At 37.7% G+C, this 20,952-nt stretch overlaps 10 protein-coding genes across 10 annotated transcripts; 7 read left to right on the top strand and 3 right to left on the bottom strand.

Annotated features, from left to right (window-relative positions):
- Positions 1-817: 817 nt before the first annotated feature.
- On the top strand, positions 818-3,242 carry C9374_011207 (uncharacterized protein; the record flags this gene model as incomplete). Its single annotated transcript, XM_044686837.1, has 3 exons — positions 818-1,406; positions 1,461-2,945; positions 3,001-3,242. 3 exons carry the CDS (start codon positions 818-820, stop codon positions 3,240-3,242), a joined length of 2,316 nt encoding a protein of 771 aa, XP_044543302.1.
- Positions 3,243-3,370: 128 nt separating this feature from the next.
- C9374_011206 (uncharacterized protein) lies at positions 3,371-4,990 on the top strand (the record flags this gene model as incomplete). Its single annotated transcript, XM_044686836.1, has 2 exons — positions 3,371-4,511; positions 4,614-4,990. The coding sequence occupies 2 exons, from the start codon at positions 3,371-3,373 to the stop codon at positions 4,988-4,990; spliced, it is 1,518 nt and encodes a 505-aa protein (XP_044543301.1).
- Positions 4,991-6,309: 1,319 nt separating this feature from the next.
- On the top strand, positions 6,310-7,596 carry C9374_011205 (uncharacterized protein; the record flags this gene model as incomplete). Its single annotated transcript, XM_044686835.1, has 1 exon — positions 6,310-7,596. One exon carries the CDS (start codon positions 6,310-6,312, stop codon positions 7,594-7,596), a length of 1,287 nt encoding a protein of 428 aa, XP_044543300.1.
- Positions 7,597-9,015: 1,419 nt separating this feature from the next.
- C9374_011204 (uncharacterized protein) lies at positions 9,016-10,317 on the top strand (the record flags this gene model as incomplete). Its single annotated transcript, XM_044686834.1, has 1 exon — positions 9,016-10,317. The coding sequence occupies one exon, from the start codon at positions 9,016-9,018 to the stop codon at positions 10,315-10,317; it is 1,302 nt and encodes a 433-aa protein (XP_044543299.1).
- A 191-nt stretch (positions 10,318-10,508) lies between these two features.
- On the top strand, positions 10,509-11,852 carry C9374_011203 (uncharacterized protein; the record flags this gene model as incomplete). The annotated part of the gene is made up of 1 exon (XM_044686833.1): positions 10,509-11,852. One exon carries the CDS (start codon positions 10,509-10,511, stop codon positions 11,850-11,852), a length of 1,344 nt encoding a protein of 447 aa, XP_044543298.1.
- Positions 11,853-12,193: 341 nt separating this feature from the next.
- Positions 12,194-12,808, bottom strand: C9374_011202 (uncharacterized protein; the record flags this gene model as incomplete). Its single annotated transcript, XM_044686832.1, has 1 exon — positions 12,194-12,808. The coding sequence occupies one exon, from the start codon at positions 12,806-12,808 to the stop codon at positions 12,194-12,196; it is 615 nt and encodes a 204-aa protein (XP_044543297.1).
- Positions 12,809-13,194: 386 nt separating this feature from the next.
- C9374_011201 (uncharacterized protein) lies at positions 13,195-14,370 on the top strand (the record flags this gene model as incomplete). The annotated part of the gene is made up of 1 exon (XM_044686831.1): positions 13,195-14,370. One exon carries the CDS (start codon positions 13,195-13,197, stop codon positions 14,368-14,370), a length of 1,176 nt encoding a protein of 391 aa, XP_044543296.1.
- A 488-nt stretch (positions 14,371-14,858) lies between these two features.
- On the top strand, positions 14,859-17,327 carry C9374_011200 (uncharacterized protein; the record flags this gene model as incomplete). Its single annotated transcript, XM_044686830.1, has 1 exon — positions 14,859-17,327. The coding sequence occupies one exon, from the start codon at positions 14,859-14,861 to the stop codon at positions 17,325-17,327; it is 2,469 nt and encodes an 822-aa protein (XP_044543295.1).
- Positions 17,328-17,502: 175 nt separating this feature from the next.
- C9374_011199 (uncharacterized protein) lies at positions 17,503-18,280 on the bottom strand (the record flags this gene model as incomplete). Its single annotated transcript, XM_044686829.1, has 2 exons — positions 17,503-18,006; positions 18,185-18,280. 2 exons carry the CDS (start codon positions 18,278-18,280, stop codon positions 17,503-17,505), a joined length of 600 nt encoding a protein of 199 aa, XP_044543294.1.
- A 653-nt stretch (positions 18,281-18,933) lies between these two features.
- C9374_011198 (uncharacterized protein) lies at positions 18,934-20,546 on the bottom strand (the record flags this gene model as incomplete). Its single annotated transcript, XM_044686826.1, has 3 exons — positions 18,934-18,954; positions 19,018-20,055; positions 20,178-20,546. The coding sequence occupies 3 exons, from the start codon at positions 20,544-20,546 to the stop codon at positions 18,934-18,936; spliced, it is 1,428 nt and encodes a 475-aa protein (XP_044543293.1).
- Positions 20,547-20,952: the final 406 nt, after the last annotated feature.

Raw genomic sequence — 20,952 nt, 5'->3', positions numbered from 1 at the left:
CCTATGGAACCATTTGGAGGATACCAATTTAAACGAATGAGATCAAAATTTTCACTCTCAATGTTCGTGAGCGAGTTGAAGCCATTGTTGAGCGAGTGAATGTAAAATTTCACACTTGTGTATGGAATGGGAGTCGAAAATGAGAATATTGATTCGTCGTTGTTGTTCTGGAGACCATTCGTGTGTTAGCTTTCTAGTGTTGGACCTTCTTGTTGAATAATGTGTTCAATCAATTGTTTTTGAGTTGTAATGTCAATGGCTTGAGAGAGATGAATCAATCCATCATGAAGAATTGTGATTTGCATATTTTTTCTTCTTTCTTGAAAACAACCAGACAAGATTCCCAACTAAGTTTTGCAAATTGAACATTGTTTCTTTGATGCAATTATTGAATTTGAAAAGGAGAGGTTGTTTGAAAAAGTTGTAAATATTGCAAAGGACTTCCTTTCGTTCCGAGTTTGTTTTCTCAAGTCCCATAGTTTCACAGTCAAGATTCTCAAAGGGACTTGACTCAAAAAATCTCCTTTTAAAGAGGTTGAAATTTCCTGAACACGCACTCCATTTTCTCTGATGATCAAGTTGACTAAGCACAGGACACTCCCTTCAATTCTCCATTCTTGTTATAATCATTGTCCTCACCAATTCCTCATTATTCTCTGCCTACTCATAAACCCATAAAAGTACAAATTTCGCTGCAGTAACAAGATTCAAGAAAAAAATCAAACAAATTCCCTGAGAGACTGCTTCGGGTTGGCCCCATACAACCATCAAGGCTTCTTACTCTATATTCAATAATCATATATACTCATCGGAAAGAATGAGATTGTTATCAAGATGGGTGTATCGTCCTAATAATGGTATAAATATGGCTTCAAGTAACGACGGAAGCTTTTCGCCGTACTACTCTTCTTCGCATCAACGTGGTTATAACCATCACATGGAATCACCTCATCAGCCAACTAAGACGTACAGAATTAATGGATACTGGATGTTGATAAAGGGCATGGTGATAGTCATGCTGTGTATGGGTTGCATGGGTTTGTCCTATTTTGAAATATTTCGAAAGGCTTCATGGTCGTCGGGTGACAGTGTTTTCCATGTCACTCTTTTCAATTCTTCTCCCATTTCCTTAAATAATCTCGAACAACCTCTCATGTTATTGAACAGGTCCCAAAATTTTGCTTCCTCTTCTCAAGAAGATTCCACTCAAGAAAACACAAAGATTTGCACAAAAATTTCAACCTATGAGTTGGATCAATGTCAATTCGCAAAGGAAAATTGCATGTCACCACTTGGAGGCATGTTAAATTATTTATTGATTCGTTATTGTACCTTCCAGAATCTAGAACCTTTGTTCTATGTTTTGGCCACACTCTGGATGGTTTTTTTATTTTACATGCTTTCAAGTACGTAGTTGAATTGTAATGCTTGTCTCTTTGACGAACACCAATATTACACAGCCACTGCTGAAGATTATTTTTGCCCTAGCCTTGCTGAAATTTCTAGAATATTGAGATTGAGTCCTGATATTGCAGGTGTGACATTTCTCTCGTTTGGCAATGGTGCTCCGGATATTTTCAGTACAATAGCAGGAATTTTCTCTGGCAGTACAGGATTTGGGTTAGGAGAGCCAATTGGTTCTGGTCTCTTTATTTGTAGTGTGCTGCTTGCGTGTGTCACTCTTGTTGTGAAGGAAGCAAAAGTTTCAGCATTCCCTTTTCTAAGAGATGTCATCACGTATTTGATCAGTGTTACATTTGTGTTTGTCATTGTTATGGTTGATGGATCGATTAATTTATGGCAAAGTATTTCGTTCTTGGCGATTTATGTTGCCTATGTGGTGTTTGTGATTGGAAGTAAGCTTTCCTTAAACATGAAACACAAGTTTCAACAAAAAACTCAAGAAAAACGAAGATGTGTTATTAATGGTGAGGATCCATGTGTGGTTTGTGACTCCACTTCAAATTCTGAGAAGCAATCTCTCATCAATGACCGATACTATACGAAATATGACGATCTCCTCTCCGAAGCCAGCTCTTTCGACGAGCTAGATATATCTTCGTCGGGCTGGAAGGAAGGCCTGCAACCAACACTTCGATTCTCCAAGATTGAAGACATTCCAGATAAGGTGAAAGAAGCCCTACAAAAGAAGCAGCATTATTATGGAGCACAATACAATCCAAAGTTTGGATTTTATTTCTATGAGACACCATCATTGGACAATTTAAGCAGCCAACAAGCCCTAGAATCCGTCGATGTTGGTTCAGTCATTATTGAAAATCATTTTGATCTCAAAAACAAAGGAGAAGAATTGTGCGAAGCATGCCACGAACTTGGAGAAAGCAGAACCTTATTCGAAAAGGTTAAATGCAAGGCCTGTCACATATGGGCTGAATTTTTGGATCAATGTGAATGGAGAGAAAAATCCAAAGGAGAAAAGTTATTCTTTCTACTCGTATCTCCCAGTATTTTGATTCGAAATTTAACCATTCCCAAAGCAGATCCTAACGAATGGAACAAGCTTTGGGCAGTTTTGAACCCAATTTTTATGCCTCCATTCATGTTATTTGCTCTAGGTTATTTGAATGAGAACGTTCCCAATTCTGAATTTCCATTGTGGGCGCTACTAGCTTTGATTGGTCTTGTCTTTTCTGTACTGATCTTTTTCACATCTAAGAAAAGCAGAAAACCCAAGTATCACATTTTAATTGTAGGCCTGTCATTCATCATGTCCGTAGTATGGATTTACACCATTGCCAATGAATTGGTCGACGTTTTGAATTCTTTTGGAATTATGTGGAACATGAGCGACTCGATTCTCTCCATTGCACTTTCTGCTGGAAACAGTTTGAGTGACATGGCTGCTGACATTGCTGTTGCAAGACAAGGATTTGTAGAGATGGCCGTTGCTGCAGCCTATTCAGCTCCCGGATTGAGTTTACTACGTAAGTATTACTACTAGTAGTGAAGGAATGTCATTTGAATTTTAACATTTTTCAGTTGGACTAGGCATTAGCATGACTGCCAATTATGTCATGACTTCAAAACCTTTTCAGCTTGAATTTTCTCCAACCCTCATGGTCACTTTTATTTTCCTCATTGCTGTCTTGATCACTTCCATCATTGTGGTTCCCGCATCAAAATTCCATTCTCCAAAAATCTTTGCTTGGTTCTTGATTGCCATGTATCTCGTCTATTTATGCATTGCAATTTTAGTAGAAAGTAAATTATTATTGGCTTAATTGGAATTAACCAAAGACGATTGGGGTTGTTGTTTTGTTGAGGAGTTTGTTAAAAAGCAATCTCAAAAAAAATGCACAAGCTCTCTAACTTGTCCTTCCGCCACTGTCTGACCATAATAATAATCATGATGGTGGTCGGCAGTATGAATGTGGCCCATTCACTCCAAATCAAAACCATTCCTTCATCCTCCAATAGAATAATGATGATGGCTTCTCCACAAACACCCATTCAAGTCATCCAAACAAGTCTGTATACGAATGAAAGGCTTTCTCCTGGCTCTCCACTGCAATGGATCAACACTAGAAAGCAACCCATGCAGCATCAAATTCCTCTCATTAAATTACATTCTCAAACGCAATATCAACAAATCATCGGATTTGGTTGTGCATTGACCGAAGCTGCAGGCTTTACCTTTGCCACCATGAATGATCGTATCAAGCAACAAATTCTTGATTTGTATTGGACCGAAAAGGGTTTGAACTACACATTGGCTAGAATTCATATGAATTCATGTGATTTTAGTTTAGATAATTATTCGTGTGATGATGTCGAGGGAGATTATGAATTGGTGAATTTCAATATTCGAAGAGACAAAATTTTTACGCTTCCGCTCATTAAGAGAGTCCTCAATCAAGTGAAAAGCAATTATCCAAATAAGGGAGAGGGTTTCAAAATCTTCTTATCACCTTGGTCTCCTCCCTACTGGATGAAATACAACAAGAAAATGGATGGTAGTGCTCAACCCAATGGTTTGATCAATTCTACACAAATCATGAGTGCTTGGGCATTGCATTTCTCAAAATTCGTCAGTCACTACAAATCAGAGGGCGTGGATCGCATGTGGGGTCTCACTGTTCAGAACGAACCTGAGTTTGCAGCTCCATGGGATGCTTGTTGTTACACTCCAGATTATCAAGCGTACTTTATAGCGAATTATTTAGGTCCTCGCCTTAAAGCAGATCATCCCGAATTGAAAATTATGATCTACGATCATAATCGTGATCATGTTGAGAAGTGGGCTCAAACCATCTATTCCAATCCAAAAGCAGCTCAATATGTGGATGGAATGGCATTCCATTGGTATGTCGATGAGGAGTATGAAAATCTCTCACGCGCCTATCGTGTGAATTCTCAAAAATTCTTATTGGCCACCGAAGCTTGTTGGGATCATGGAGTTTCTTTGGGAAATTGGACAAGAGGTGAAAAGTATGGCTATGACATTATCAATGACTTGAATAATTATGCAAGTGGTTGGACTGATTGGAATTGTAAGTACAATCGTGAGGGTTACTGGGCTAACTCGTTGTCATCTCCACACAACATTTTTATACTGTAACAACATGAATACTGTTTTCAATGAATTGGTATAGGTATTTTGGATTATCGTGGTGGACCAAATCATTTAAATAATTTCTGTGATGCTCCAATCATTGCTGACAACAGAACTCAAGAAATTCACATTCAACCTACTTATTACTATTTTGGACATTTTTCAAAATTCATTTCTCAAGGATCAAGAAGAATTCATTTCGAACAATTAACCTCTGATGGTAAACAACCGTTGGAAAATTCTCTTCTTCTCACCTCATTCAAAACTCCAGACCACAAGGTTGTGACTGTTGTTCAAAATAAGGATGAACAATATTTGCATTTTTACATGGTGGATTCCGATGTGTTTGGAGAGGAATATTATGTCTTGGTGTCAGTACCTCCAAGAGGAATCAAAACTTTAATTTATGAGTACTAGTAACAGTTGGTGTTTCATCTTGTTCTGCCAAGAAGCACGGATAACGAAAGCAGAACAAGAATTCAAAAATAAAAAAAATTCACCAACAAACCAACCGTCATACTCAACATGACTCGTACGTAGTTTTTTGAAATGCTACTCTTCGTGTTGTTGTGCTGAACTAGCGGGTTGCCATCATCATTATCATGGAAAAATTTGATAATCCAAACAACAATCATCATCAGGTGGAAATCAAAGAGATATTGATCGTCAACGTGCTTTGAACAGAAAAAAGAAAGCCGGAGGGGACAAGGATAAGAAGGACGACGGGCTCACTCCCCAACAACGAAAAGAACGTGATGCGGAACGACTCAAACAAAAGATTGCTGCTAAAGAAAAGATGAAGGAAGAGCAACAACAACAAACTAAATGATTTTGATTCCGAAATTGAAAGTACCCCGATCATCCATGTAAATAAATGTAAAACACAAATGTAAACAACAATTAATTGTATGCCAATATATTTTTACAAAAAAGTCTCATGAATGGTTCGGATACACGTTATTAATCTTGATGATTATTTAATTTTTTATTATTATTATAACGATCAATTATCGATCGTGAGAGAATAATAATAATAAAAAATGATCCGATTTGGTTGGCGGCCTTTGTGGCCACAACTTGCTCTCGCCGTCCAATTCATACTGGCCAGTTTCATCATGTTATTTGTGAGAAATGTTGATTGTAAATCCGATAAATCGAACACGTCATCAACAGACCATCCAATATTGTACAGATTTGGAGTATTAATAATTTCAGTAATAATTATTGTGGGCGGATGGTATATTGTTGTTAAATGTTTCTTGATTCGGTTCAAGATTGTTAGAGAGCTTCTCGGAATGGAACAGAAAAAGCCAACAAAGGTAGTTGTAAAGAAAACCCCAAGAGTGGCTTCCATTTCTGTTGATGAAGAATGATCATTCCTGACATGTTTTGTACATTTAACTGTAAATATTCAATAATGAACGGATACTTTCTATTAGAAATATTCCAATGAAATTGTTTTGACATGCGCATGAATTGTGGTGTCGGAATTTGGATTGAGTAAATTTCATGAAATTACCAATTGACTCTGTATGCCATCATAATTTTTCCGACTAAGCTGAGCTCTCATAATTTGTCATGTCTGCAGAGAGGAGACCTTGCTTTGAGGCGAAACGCAAGGCGCCGAAATATTTGCATTTCCAACAACGAAAAAACATCAAAAGATCCAACGACTGTCAAGGAAGCCTGCAACTGGTCAGACAGTTTCGTCATTCTATTCTTTATGAGTAAAAAGAATGAAAACAATTACAGATGGCTCTTTGCCAATTTCATTCGATTCTGGCAGTTTCGCTCTGACCACAGCCTCCACTGTGCAACGAGATTCTTTCCCATCAAGCAACAACATTCCGGTCCAAACACTATCACAGTCACCATTGAAAGTTTTCCAATCCAATAAGGTGTCCATACCATCCTCTCAACAACAGCCAACATGCAACCAAGATGGCAGTAAGATAAAATCACCCTTGAGCTGTCACTCGTCTTCAGAGGATGTCTCCTCTTCCACTCACGTAAAGCGTCACAATCATGTGGATCAAAAATTGACACGTGGCAACAACAATGTACAACGTTACATCCTCCTCCAAATATGCCCCGTTCCTGACCTTAAGGATTTATATGGCACCGATTTCATTGCCAACTCTCTGGTTACCATCAAATTTTCTCAAAAAGATCTCAACTTTATTTTCGAGCAATTCACTTCTCGTATCACTCTTCAAACTCGAGAATTTAGCAAACAAGTATTTGATGAATGCTTTGACGGAGCTTCAGCGATGAAAATTTTCATGGACATTATTTCTCAATACTATTCACAGGTCGTGAGTCCGAATGCAACCTTAGAAAAATTAGCACTCCATGTCGGGCAATACTTGCTGACCATTGGAAAGCTGGAACACATCTTGCGAGAACATTGTTTTAAGAATGTAAATACTCTCTTCTACCGTCTTGCCAATGAACCTGTTCACACAAAGAACAGCAGACATGCATCCATACCTATCGAAAAATCCTCATTATTTTCATCCCCATTTGTTTCCTCCTTTGCAACGATCACATTTCCCAAAACTCCCAACTGGTTTTTATTCATCCCCCAAAATGACACGTTTATTGTTCAACATTCGAGTAACAGTGTGGAATTGTTTCAATGTCACATGGGTGAAAAGAATTCCCATGAGAATATCAATAACTCTTTTCAATATTCCCCTGTCTTCCGAAATGTCCACCTTTCAACTTTAAAACATGTTCTCCTTAATGAATTGCTTCCTCAACAGGACGGTGTTGAAATGTTGTCTCGAAACGATGACATGTATATCTATACCTTTTTACAGAGAACTAAATTTCAAGAATATCCTGATTATATTACCATTCAACTTCTCTCAGTGCATTCCATGCATCAACTGACTCCTCAATCCACGTTTGCTGCTTTTAGTATAAGTAAATATGGGTATAGTGATTGGGGTGCTAATAAGGAACGACTGATTGACTGGTCCAACAAGTTAGAGAGAATGTGTTTGACGATCATTAAGTGAAGAATGTGTACCTTAATAGGTGTTGGCTTGTTTGAACGTCCTCTTTATACACACATGTAATTTATAGGATTGTTTTTCTGTTCCAAATCTATTTCTTTCATATCTTTTGAATCTAATTCTTTTGCTCTCCATGATGCAACCACCACTTGGTATTCCAATTATGTTTTGTGAGAAAACATTCCTGTTCTTACAGAATTCTTAACATGATTCAGATAAAGAAATCTAGAACTTGTATTCATTTATCAAACTCATTGAGTACTCTCACCGCTCTCCCAAAGACTTTCCAGATCTCTGTTGGCATTGGGTGGGACCAGAGAGTCAAACATGATGTGTGTCTCTTCCCTTTCTCGCTCAACACTTTTAACGATTACCAAATCCATTTCAAATACATAATTTCGATCCAAAGATCAAACGCCTTGTCGTGGTGCCTTTGGATCGAGAAGTAACCATTATGATGACACAAATGGTTTGGAGATCAAAATCGAAAGTTATACTTGTCCTCGAATGTTGCTGATCATCCAACGAGTCCCATTATGAAATTTTGAGAAGTTTTTTGTGGAATCGCAACGCGCCAACATTTTCACAAAGTATTTCCATTTTGAAACAATTAGTGAGAGCTGTGAAAAGTTTACATTGTGACATTAGTCCAATGAATATTTTCATACGCACGCTTGAACCACATGTGGATGTAGTACTGGGTGATTTTGGGAGATGAAATTACAAAAGCAAACACTATTAGTTTTAATGGACATTCATTTTCATTTTACAACTTGGACAAGGAGCATTCGCTACAGTCAGAAATCTACACAATCGGTTCCACAGTGTTTCAGATCATTACCAAAAGTTCGAAGAAATGTTGGAACATGGATCAACAAGAATTATTTGGAAAATTAATTTCATTCTCATCAGAAATGAACATCAATCGTGAAAAGGTCCATCCTTTTGTCAATTTGTTTTTTGAAATGTTTGACACGTGACCAACCATTAAGGTTCGAAAACTATGAACACTCCAATAAACGACTTTGTAACAAAAAAAAGAAACAAACCAAATATCGAAAAAAGGATGCTTTGAGCAGGCCGCTTGAACAAGCCACAGACAGCAATCGCAGCGACGTCCCTCCACATCCAGTTTTACACGAAAGTGTAAGAAGAAGAAGTGTGTTGCAGTGAAGATCACTTTAGCTTGTTCACTGCTCAATGGATTGGTTGGGATTGACTTGATTCTAAATCTTCCAATCACTCATACAATGTGGTTCGTTGTTATTGAAACAATAATTTTAATTTCAATTTAGAATTTCGACTTGATGGAATATATATTTAGTTTCTTAACAACGTTGAAATCTAACTGAAAGGTTCTAATCAATAGTTATGAAATGGACACAATACTAAAAACGAAGCACAAAAAAAAATATTGTAAAAATGATGAGCGAGCATTTGGACGGAATGAACAACAGTAAGAAAATCAATGCCATGAAACAGCAAGAGGTCGGGACGATCATGTCCCAAAATGAAACAAGCATGGATTACTACTATCAACAAGAACAAGAATTAATTCCGAATCAAATGTTGTCTACGAATACGTTTATTTTACCTCTCTATACTCCGATTTATATTCAGAACAAGTTGAATCATAGATATTTATCGATACCATCCTCAAGGAGGAGTTTGATCATGCCTCCAACGACATCGGAACCATGCAATAATTGTTCGTCAATTTTAATTTTTGAAAATTACATGACAAGTAGTGTCAGTAGTGATGATGGTCATCTTGCAACCGAAACGACAAAAAATGAAGGAAAATCCAAAACACCATTGTCATCATCTTCTCATTCTCGATCACAGATAGCTTCTCTGTCGTCACCACCTTCCTTGAGCGATCTTGGCAAAAATATTGATCGCCACAAAGATTTTTTCATGACAGAAAAACCCATTACTCGATTTATCTATACTGGAGATTCTAATTTTCACATTCTTGAAAGAGAGGATTTATTTTATCATGTGGAGAGTTTGGAGGTTCTCGATTGTCAACAACACGAAATAATCAAATCAAAATTTAACGAATCTTTTTCACAAAAGTGGCACATTGGTAAATGTAACACCTCTCATACCTACGGGTTAATTCGGTCCATTGAAAACCCCAAGCTTAAACTATATTATGATGGAGAGAATGTATTCCTAAAGGAAGAAAAAGACAATGTGGCTGAAATGGATGATGGATATTTGTGGAAATTTGTTTTAGAGGAACGGCCTCAATACAGTTTTTTAAACCGATTACAGACCTCTTCCAATACCTACAAGACCATTTCCAAAAATAGCAAATTATATGTCACAGCTCTACCTAATAACCAATTAGGACTCGCATTGTACAACTCAGTGTTAACAGGCTTTCTTTTGGCTCTCAATAATGGAAATACTCAATTTTTCAAAATTACTCTCGATGGTTTTATTGAATCCAAAATAGCATGCCCTACCGACAAGACAGGGAAAATGGTTGTGACTTGGGATTTGGAAGAGAACAAAATCAAACTCGCCAAAAACGAAAATCTTTTGAATCAGAAATGGATCATTGTTCCTCATCACAAAAATCACAATCTCTTCAAAATTCATTCCGTCTATGAACCTATTTATATTTTGGACACGTACAAGATTGAGAAAAACTCACTTTTATGCATTAAGGAATTAGAAGAAGACATTGACGATCTCTATTGGAATATTGAATGAGAAAGAGACCCTCAAGTTGAATTTTTCATGACATGTCCTACAAAATGAGTACAGCGAGCGACACTTCCCAGAAATCATCTCTCTCATCTTCGACACCCACCATGACTCTGCAACACCCTTTAACTTGAATTTGGTTGACGTTGATATCAGAATTGTTCATTGATCCGTTTTTAGAATGAACACCAAAAAAAATGAGAGCGTTGGGATCCTCATGGGTCATGAGGTCATCATCATGGTTTTTTTCCAATCAACAACAACAACAACAACACCACATGGGTCATACCGTACGAGCGATGATTACAATCATGAACCGAACAGAGTCTGCCAATGATTGCTCTCGGAACTACAGTACGACCAGTAAAAATCTCTCGTCATCCTCCTCCATGCAAGCACAAGTATCTTGTCACACGGAACCATCCAAGCCATTGATTACTCCCAAAATTCGTTACCTTCATAAGGATTACAGAAAATCCACAAGTGTTAATGAACCATACAATATTTTTGATATTGAATATAACAAATTAAGAATGGAATTATTAGAGAAGGAAGAACAGAGCAGCTCATTGCAAGCCTCCTCCGCCTCCTCTGCTGTAGAGGCACAGCAAAATAATAATACAACCCATTCGACACCATATTTGAACAAGATGTACTTGATTGCACAAGGATACTGTTTGGGAAAAGCTTATCGCCAACAAGTTCAAGGAGATGATGAAAAATTGTATGGTGGAGAAGATGCCTTTTTTATTCAAGATAACAACGACATGACTTGTCACAATAATCCATATAAGGTTGATCCAAAAAATAGTGTGCAATGTGTTGGAGTTGCTGACGGAGTTGGAGGATGGTCACAATACGGACGAGACTCGAGTTTAATGTCGAGACAATTAATGCAAAATTGTTATTTTTATTCCTTATATAATGGAAAAGAGTATGAAGATCCAGCCAAGTTAATTGAAAGATCGTATTCAGATATTGTGGAAAAGAAGCAAGTGTTGGCAGGAAGTACAACATGTTGTGTGCTGACTCTGGATGAAACCAATGGACTTTTAAAATCTGCAAATATTGGAGATTCTGGATTTTTGGTGATGCGACGAAAACAGCAAACAGATGGAACTCCCTCTAAAGGTCCCTATGAACTGTTGTATAGATCTATGCCTCAACAACACTATCACAATGCTCCCTATCAATTAGCAATTATTCCCGAGTATTTACGAGGAAGATTTGACGATTCTCCAAAAGATGCCGTTTGTCATTCTCTAAAACTTTGTAATGGAGATTTAATCATTGTTGGTACTGATGGGCTGTTCGACAATTTATATGATCACCAAATTGTCGAATTTGTTAATCAGAATCTTGACAAGAGTGAATTTGAACTTGCCAAGAATTTACTACTGAAAGCAAGACAAATTGCATTTGGTTATGAAAATGTGAAAAGCACGCCATTCCAGGATCAATCCGAAAAGAATGGATTTTTTTATTTGGGAGGAAAACCTGATGACATTACCGTCGTTGTGGCACGAGTGGTTATGAAATAGAGGAATGTTCTAGAGTTTGAAACTTGTGTTTTTGTGAGATTGGTAAGATTCGAGATGGAGGTGAAATTTTGAGATGGCGAATATGAAATTTTGAAAAGGAGCCTTTAGAAACTTGAGGTTTCATATAAATAGTGAGCTTTTTGACAAATTTGTTAATATTACAAAGATGTTCTCCAAATGGAATTCGTTGAGTGTATCCTCTACAACATTCACACCATCATCATTAGAGAAAAAAACGCTGTCAGGTTATATTTAATAATAATATTGTGATGTATGTTAATTATTTACAAAGATACTGTCCATGACAATTCCAGTACTCATCCACAGCACAAAGAACCTATTCATTCCTCACTCACACTCAAAAACTGCTTTACAAAACCTTCCAAAGACTTTTCAAAAAGTTGATTCCATCGTTTTGAGACAAGAGGTCGAACCAATACCATTGGAATTCCATGAAACACTTCAACATTGGTAATTTGTAAATGAGTCGAAGAGAGACAATCAAAGGACCAAATATGACACGACGACAATCCTCCTTCTTGTTTGCTCCATTGAATGGTACATTGCGTTTCCGAAATGATTAAATCCGTAATGCATTCCTGTGAAGTTTTGGATCCAATCGGAAATCCCAAATTTAAATCCTGAGAGAATTTAGTACCTATCGAGAAGGTACTAGTTTCTGTATTGGAATGATAGTGTGCTTTGGAATGGAGAGGAGAAGACCATTCATGCCACGATTTCAAATCTTGAAATTTTTCGTACATGTTGCACATGACTTGATTCACTCCTCCGAGTTGATCATGATCGCATTGAACGGTCAAGGTGCATCCAATAATTTCTGTTTGGATGGACTTTTTGGTGTCTTGTTGTTGACCAATAACTTTCAAGGCTTGAGCCAAATGTTTGTTATTGGACTCGAACGAGAGAGGTGTGATTTTAGAAATTGCTCGGATCATGTTGTTAGTGGTCGTTTTGTTGATGTTGTTTGTTTGATGATTTTTCATTAAAAATTCACATCATGAACGTTTTAACAGCGAGAGAGAATGCGTGCGTTCCAAGTGTCGTTCAATTTTTTTGTTGTGTGAAAAGGTGCGCCTTTGAGAAATGTGAGCGCCTGAAAGTGAGGTGTTGTTAACGAGATCAGAATGATTTGAAAAGAGCTTACGTAAATACAATGATTCACAAGAGTTGTACTGTTGTCTCGCGAGTTGTTTTTGAGGTGTTACAAATCGTGAATTCACTTTTTTCCAAGCAACTTCTAATTGGATTTCCATTTTGAAACAACAAAAAAAAAATCAAAACTCTTCGAATTCACAAACTTCTACTTCCGAATTCACTCGAAATGTATCCTTCAGTGGTGGACCTTCCCACGTGTGACACGACCACAGATCCACATGCTTTGAATTCAAATGGCAACCAGTCGACTCAACCAATCTCACACCAACATGTGTTGTCCAACCATTCATCGATTCGGAACAAGAGATTTGAAACAAACTCTTCCGATGTAGTGGCCACCAAGAATCCTCCTTCCACGAACCCTCTTCACTCCTCCTTTCAAAATTCTTTAACATTCCATGATGTGTCACAGAATTCAACATTGTTTCATGATACTTTTGATCCATTGTTGTTAATGAGCTTGGTTGAAACTCTTCAAATGCACTCTGAAGAAACCCATCGATGGAAACAATCGATTTCAGAACACATTCAACACATGGACATGAAAATGAGTGCCATTTTGAATTTTATAAAGAAAAATCAAGTGCATTCTTCTCTCAAAGAATCTCAAATCAATAATCAATACTCAATAATGATGTCACAAGATCATGATCCAAATATATTACATGTGAACTCTCCTGAGGTATTATTGAATACTACACTCAAAAGTCCAGTACAGAATGATGACAAGGGTTATCATCATCCTCATGCCATACGAGACCTTAACGAATCGAGAAGGCAATTGACACAATATTCACAACCCTCTGCGACACTCAATCCTTATTCGTACAATCAAGCACTTGATGGTACTTTCTGCACTTCCGTACAGGATTCTAATTCCTTAGATCAAAAGAATTATAATGGACCATTCGTGACGACATGCCAAGCAACAACGACCGTCACTGCTTGTATTGTACCACCTCCTCAGTCTCCTCCTCAAGTAATCCCTACTAGTCTTCTTTCGGTACAGGAACGATTAAATTCTTTGAGAAGCTCTTTCCAAACAATTCGTCAACATTCTGAACCTTCTTCCGAAAATGTAACATCTTCCAAGTGGAAGGACAATGAAAAAGATCCAGCTTTGGTTGGGTCATTGGAACCAGTTGCGCAACACGACGATGAAGAACATGAGCTTGAAGAGCTCACAAAACATATCAATCAGCCAAATATTAATTCAGATTTTGAAAATGATGTTCAACTCATTTGTGAGCTTGGCTTTTCTGAGGAAGCTGCAAGACATGCCTTAAAGAGTTTTGGAGATCGAGGATTAGCCATGAGTTACTTGTTAGAAAATCAATGTTGAAACTTTGTGTAAATGATGAGATACAAATTCAATTAAATTTAACAAAATTTCTTTCAACCTTGTTTCATGAATCCAGGCTACTGATTTTCTCTCTGATAATTATCGTTGTTCACAACAAACGTTCTAAAATTCTTCTTGTTTTCTTGACATCTCTGAAATTGTTTGAGAATTCAAAACACTTGTTGGAGATCCAACGAGCTGTCATGATTCACAGATGCTTCAGGTTGGTCACAGAATTAATTCAAGCAATTGATTGAGGCAACTGGACGTCCTTATCCACTATCCCTTTACCAAGCGAAGAACTCCATGCAAACAAGCACAAGTCTCTCAGCGTTCTAAAATTATTTCTTTCATTCCGATACACCACAGCAAGTTCACAGTAAAAATGCGATAAGAGGTGACGATGATCAAAAAACCATCTTAAAAAAAAATCAAATCCAAAGAGAAGATCTCTTTTCCAACACAACCATCACACACGATCGTATAAAATGTCTGCCGAAGAACAAGAACCAACAACACCATCCTCCAAGAGAGCACTCGAGAGAAAGAAGCAACACGAAGAATTGTTAGCCAAGGTGAAATCTCAAAAGGAAAAGAACCGATTGGTCGTTGATGAAGCCTCTCAAGATGATAACAGCATTGTCGGTGTTCACCCAGATACCATGGAAGCCCTCGAATTATTTAGAGGTGATACTGTTCGTATTGTTGGTAAGAAACACAAGGATACCATTGCTATTGTATTATCCGATGAAGATTGTGAGAAGGGTAAAATCAAGATGAACAAGGTGATGAGAAAGAATTTACGTGTTAGACTTGGTGATGTTATTATCCTCAAACAATGTCCCGATGTAAAGTATGGTAAGAGAATTCATGTTCTCCCAATTGATGATACTGTTGAAGGCTTAACTGGTGATCTCTTTGACATCTTCTTGAAGCCATACTTCCTTGAAGCATACAGACCAGTCAGAAAGGGAGACTTGTTCAATGTACGTGGAGGTATGAGATCGGTCGAATTCAAGGTCGTTGAGACTGATCCAGATGAATATTGTATTGTTGCTCCCGATACTGTCATTCACTGCGAAGGTGATCCAATCAAGAGAGAAGACGAAGAAGCAAGATTGAATGAAGTTGGTTATGATGATATTGGTGGTGTTAGAAAGCAATTGGCTCAAATCAGAGAAATGGTTGAATTGCCATTGAGACATCCACAACTCTTCAAATCTATTGGTATCAAACCTCCTCGTGGTATTCTTTTGTATGGTCCTCCAGGTTCTGGTAAGACCCTCATTGCAAGAGCAGTTGCCAATGAAACTGGTGCATTCTTCTTCTTGATTAACGGTCCAGAAATTATGTCCAAGTTGGCTGGTGAGTCCGAAGCAAACTTGAGAAAGGCTTTCGAAGAAGCTGAAAAGAATGCTCCTGCTATCATCTTTATTGATGAAATTGACTCTATTGCTCCAAAGAGAGAAAAAGCTAATGGTGAAGTTGAAAGAAGAATTGTTTCTCAATTACTTACTCTCATGGATGGTTTGAATTCAAGATCGAATGTCATTGTCATGGCAGCAACAAATAGACCAAACTCAATTGATGAAGCTCTTCGTAGATTTGGTCGTTTCGACAGAGAAATTGATATTGGTGTTCCTGATGAAATTGGACGATTGGAAGTTTTAAGAATTCACACAAAGAATATGAAATTGGATGACGATGTTGATTTGGAAGCTGTTGCCAAGGAAACTCACGGTTATGTCGGTGCCGATCTTGCTCAATTGTGTACTGAAGCTGCCATGAACTGTATCAGAGAAAAGATGGACTTGATTGACTTGGAGGAAGACACCATTGACGCTGCAGTTTTGGACTCTATGGGTGTCACAATGGACCACTTCAGAGCTGCACTCACGACTCAATCACCATCATCGCTCAGAGAAACTGTTGTTGAAGTTCCAAACGTCACATGGGCAGATATTGGTGGTTTGGAGAAAGTCAAACAAGAATTGCAAGAATTGGTTCAATATCCAATTGAATATCCAGACATGTTTGCCAAGTTCGGCCAAGAAGCTTCAAAGGGTGTCCTTTTCTATGGTCCTCCTGGATGCGGTAAGACACTTCTCGCTAAGGCCATTGCAAACGAATGTCAAGCAAACTTCATTTCTGTTAAGGGTCCAGAATTGTTGACCATGTGGTTCGGTGAATCTGAAGCCAACGTTAGAAACATTTTCAACAAGGCTAGAGCTGCTGCTCCTTGTGTCTTGTTCTTTGACGAATTGGACTCTATTGCTAAGGCAAGAGGTGGAAGCCTCGGTGATGCCGGTGGTGCTTCTGACAGAGTTATTAACCAAATTCTTACAGAAATGGACGGTATGGGAAAGAAGAAGAACGTATTCATTATTGGTGCTACCAACAGACCAGATATTATCGATCCTGCAGTCATGAGACCAGGTCGTTTGGATCAATTGATTTACATTCCATTGCCAGACGAAGGTTCAAGACTTTCAATTTTGAAGGCATCTACCCGAAAGTCACCACTTGCTCCTGATGTCAACATGCAAGCAATTGCTTTGGCAACTAAGGGATTCTCTGGTGCTGACTTGACTGAAATTTGTCAACGTGCTGCCAAGTTGGCTATTCGTGAGTCAATCCAAAGAGAAGTGGAATATAGAAGACAAAAGGAGGAAGAAAGAAAATCCAAGCAAATGGAAGAGGAAGATGAAGACGAAGAATTGGAAGAAAATATGGACTTTGTCCCATACATTACAAGAGCTCACTTCGAGGAGGCCATGAGATTTGCTCGTAAATCGGTTCCAGAACATGAAATTAGAAAGTATGAAATGTTCTCAACATCTTTGCAACAAGCTGCTGGTGATGTCAGAAACTTCAAGTTCTCGGATTATGACACTTCAGGCACCACCTCGACAACTACCACAACCGAAGAAGTCATGGACACTGATCTCTACCAATAATTCAATTAATTATTATTAAAAACAATAATCTTTCATGTAAAGTTTAATTTGATTTTGTGTAAAGTTGTAAATTCAGCGTTTTGGAGATTGCCTCCCGAGTTTCCTGTCCATTTGAATGGAATAATTTCAAACACGGCAAAAGTCAATGATTGTGCATTATATAATCATCTTTGTTTTAACGGGAATTTTGGTGGATTTTGTTTGTAATTTGCAGGATCTTGACTTGATCTTTGAGGTGTAATTTCATTTGATAAAAATCAGTTGAACTCAAGCTCATGAATTTGCTTCCAGAAATTTTCTGCTCTCTTAATACATTTCTGATATTGTTGTGCAATTCTTCATCATTAATTTTGATAAATGTTATCAATTCTTCTACGGTCTTTCTATTCACATCTTGAACTGTTTCAGAGAATGTGTATTCAGTGTTTGTCACAGAGTTGTGAGTGGTTGGTGTTGCAGTGACATTTTCTTCCTCATCATTGTCGCTCTCTAAAGAAATTGTCTCAATAATTTTGGGTGGTTCCTCTTCAGTCAAGTCCACCATGGAACCTTCTTCCTCTTTTTTGATAATTGAAACATTACGAGTTGAATGGACAGTGCTCTCCTCATCACTTTCGGATTGGTCCGACGAATCATTACCATTTTCTTCTGTTGATCTTCTTCGAGCAGTATTGGTCACCTTTGACAAGTCAATATTGTATTCATTCAACTCTGTCAGGTAACCCAAATAATTTCTATACTTGTAACTGGATTGAAACAAGAGCTTTTTCTTGAAAAATTGCACTTCACTTTTTTTCCTTCCACCACTGCCACCACCTTTCACTATTTTTCGAGGTCAAGTCTTCAAATCCACTCACATTTTTTATTCGAGGTGCATTAAAGAATTTTCCATAAGTTTTTTCATGCCGTTGGCCAGTCGAATGCTGCAACCTAACATTGGAAGATTTCTTCATGAAAATTTGAATTTTGAAATTAATAATTCTCTTGAGTTTGCGGAATCCATGGGTATGGTTTGCACCAAGTAGGGATTGGATCATTCAGAGGACGTCAAAGCCATGCTTCTGTTTTGATTCGTTCAACAAGGAATCTTGTAGAACGACCATCCAAGACAGAGAATTGACAAAGAATTTTCAATTTCAAGTACCTACTAACATTGGCAAATGGAGAGCAAAATCCAAGTGTGTCCATTCATTCATACCATACGCAGTCAGATGATGGCATTAGATTGTTGAGTCTAGTCAAACATATTCTCATCGCTTGATAAGTAGGGCTATGCCAGGGAAAGGACCCAACGCACACAAGGTGCTCAAAAACTAATTCTATGAGTTGTAAGGAATAGAAGAAGAATATTTCTTGCTCCAGTGATCTCTGTCAATCATTAAGGTTCGGCGAACTTTTCCGTATGAACAAGTTTATGATCCGTTTTAAGAGAAAAGATCATTCCCCATTGCAAACACTGGACAATATTCAATCCGTAGTTTGATGTTCCACTCAGTATTCACCACTCTATAACATTGAAAAGATTCCATGAGGTTCGAAAGGTAAAGGGAACAATTTTGTATCGAGTTAAATGTGTGTCACCCTTCATGTTGTTTCCATCTGAGCCTCAAAGTTTAGAATATCGATACTGACAGAAAGTAAATAGGAATGAATTAAAAAATAGATTGTTGTAAATATATTAATACTGTACAGTTTCATCAGAAATGACGCTTCCATCTGGCACTAGAGTCTTTTGTTTGGCCACAACATGAACCTTTCCTTTCAGTACAACATTCTTTCCGAAAGTAACATCTCCAGTCACGTTCAACTCTTTCAAATCCACAATATTTGGAACTCCATTCTTGAATCTTGCGAGATAATCTCCAACCTTCTTGTAAAATTTGTCGTCAAGATTAATGATTGGGGCTTCTTCAGTCGTGCTCTTGACCAAACAATAGTCATCGCCAAGATTGTACAAGTTGGATTGCACCAAGAGCAGATCAGAGCATTTCTTCACTGGCAAGAATCTAGATCTTGGTACATCGACACCAATGGACTTTTTGAATACTTGAATTGCAGCTCCAGCAGCTGTTTCTAATTGAATGACTTTCACTCCATCAACTTCTTTTTCGTTATTGATTATTTCAACTCTTTGTTTAAGCTCTTCCAATTGAGTTTCGATAGAAGAAAGGCGAATCCACAAATTGTTAGTGTTAAAAATTTTGAACTTTTCAATTGATTCAAAATCTTTGACATGCTCTTTTGGAACTTGAGCGAGTTCGAGAAGTTTAACGCCTTCTCCTTCATAATTGATGAGGGTTCCTCCTTTCACATCGGCCAATGTTTTCTTTGTCACTTCCATGCAAAAGTCAGTCTTGTTGTTAATCAAATAATTTAAAATCTTTAAATCTACAGTTGCTCCCAAATTGTCAATATTCGACAAGAAAACATATTCTTTTCCTGCATTCTTATATTTGCTGTACAGTGGTGACTCAAAGAATGAGCTGTAGAAATCTCCGTGTCCAGGAGGATACCAAGCCTCCTTGTTCTTCTCATTTGGAATGTCATCAGGGAATGGAAGCAACTTTTCCTTGATGATTCTTGGAAATTGGTTTTGTTCAAAGCACTCAATTGTGACATTAATATTGGCATATTTAGGGTCATTAATGATTTTTGCTGTGTCTTCAGAAGTGTTAAATGAGTTCATCAACACGAGTGGCACATCTACATCATACTTGTTGTTCAAATACTGTCGATGTGATGGCGATAATGAACCGAATTGGCAGATGAAAATTGTCGTTCCGATATTGAAAATTCATTTGCAATTGAATTTCTCATACATGACCGTTGGTGAATCATCAAATTACATACCTGAATTTGTTTGATGGTTAAATCCAAGAAAGTGTCATCGCCTCGAACACCAATGACAGACTTTGGTCCGGTGCATCCCATAGTGGTTCCCAAGCCACCATTCAGTTTGACTACCACAAGCTTGTTGAGAATATTCTTGATTGCGGAATGATTCAAATCGCTGGTCAACTGTTCATAATCCTTCAAATGATCTTCAGTAGGTGCTCTAATACGATCCCAATTAATCTGGGCTTGATTCTTTTGTGAAGCAACAAAACGGTTGAACAATTTCAGAAAATCATTCATTTGCTTGGCAAACTTTTCTTGTTCTTGCTTGTCCGAGTGGACTTGATTAAATCGATGCACAAGTTGTTCTACTGCTTGATCCATTGTGTCGTGTAATATGAAATTTCAAAAGAGAGAAAACAAGAGGATGATCGTGGAAAATCTTCGGAAGCTTTTGCACTAAAATACAACAAGGCTTAATGAACCAACTCTCGGAAACTAGCGCTTCAGTGGTTGATGATTTTTTTTTGATTTTGGAAAAGGCCTTTAAATAACAGCTCATACGGTTTGTATGAAGACCCAAGTTGATAGGGTCGGGGTCTTTTATGGAAGGGGTCCTGTTGCATCAGTGGTTGAATACAAAATGGTTTGGGAAATGAAAACATTACACAACTTGTGAATTTAGGATTCGTTCTTTCGTCACGTAGGTAACACGTAGTTGAAAATGGCGAATATCGATTTGGAAGTTAAACTAATTTAATGACAACTGTTGGAAGTTAATACCTAGGTT

This window comes from Naegleria lovaniensis (assembly GCF_003324165.1).
Source record: "Naegleria lovaniensis strain ATCC 30569 chromosome Unknown tig048, whole genome shotgun sequence".
NCBI classification, from domain to species: Eukaryota; Heterolobosea; class Eutetramitea; order Acrasida; family Naegleriidae; genus Naegleria; species Naegleria lovaniensis.
Note: the sequence above shows the minus strand (reverse complement) of the source record. Positions and strands in the feature narration are given on the sequence as shown.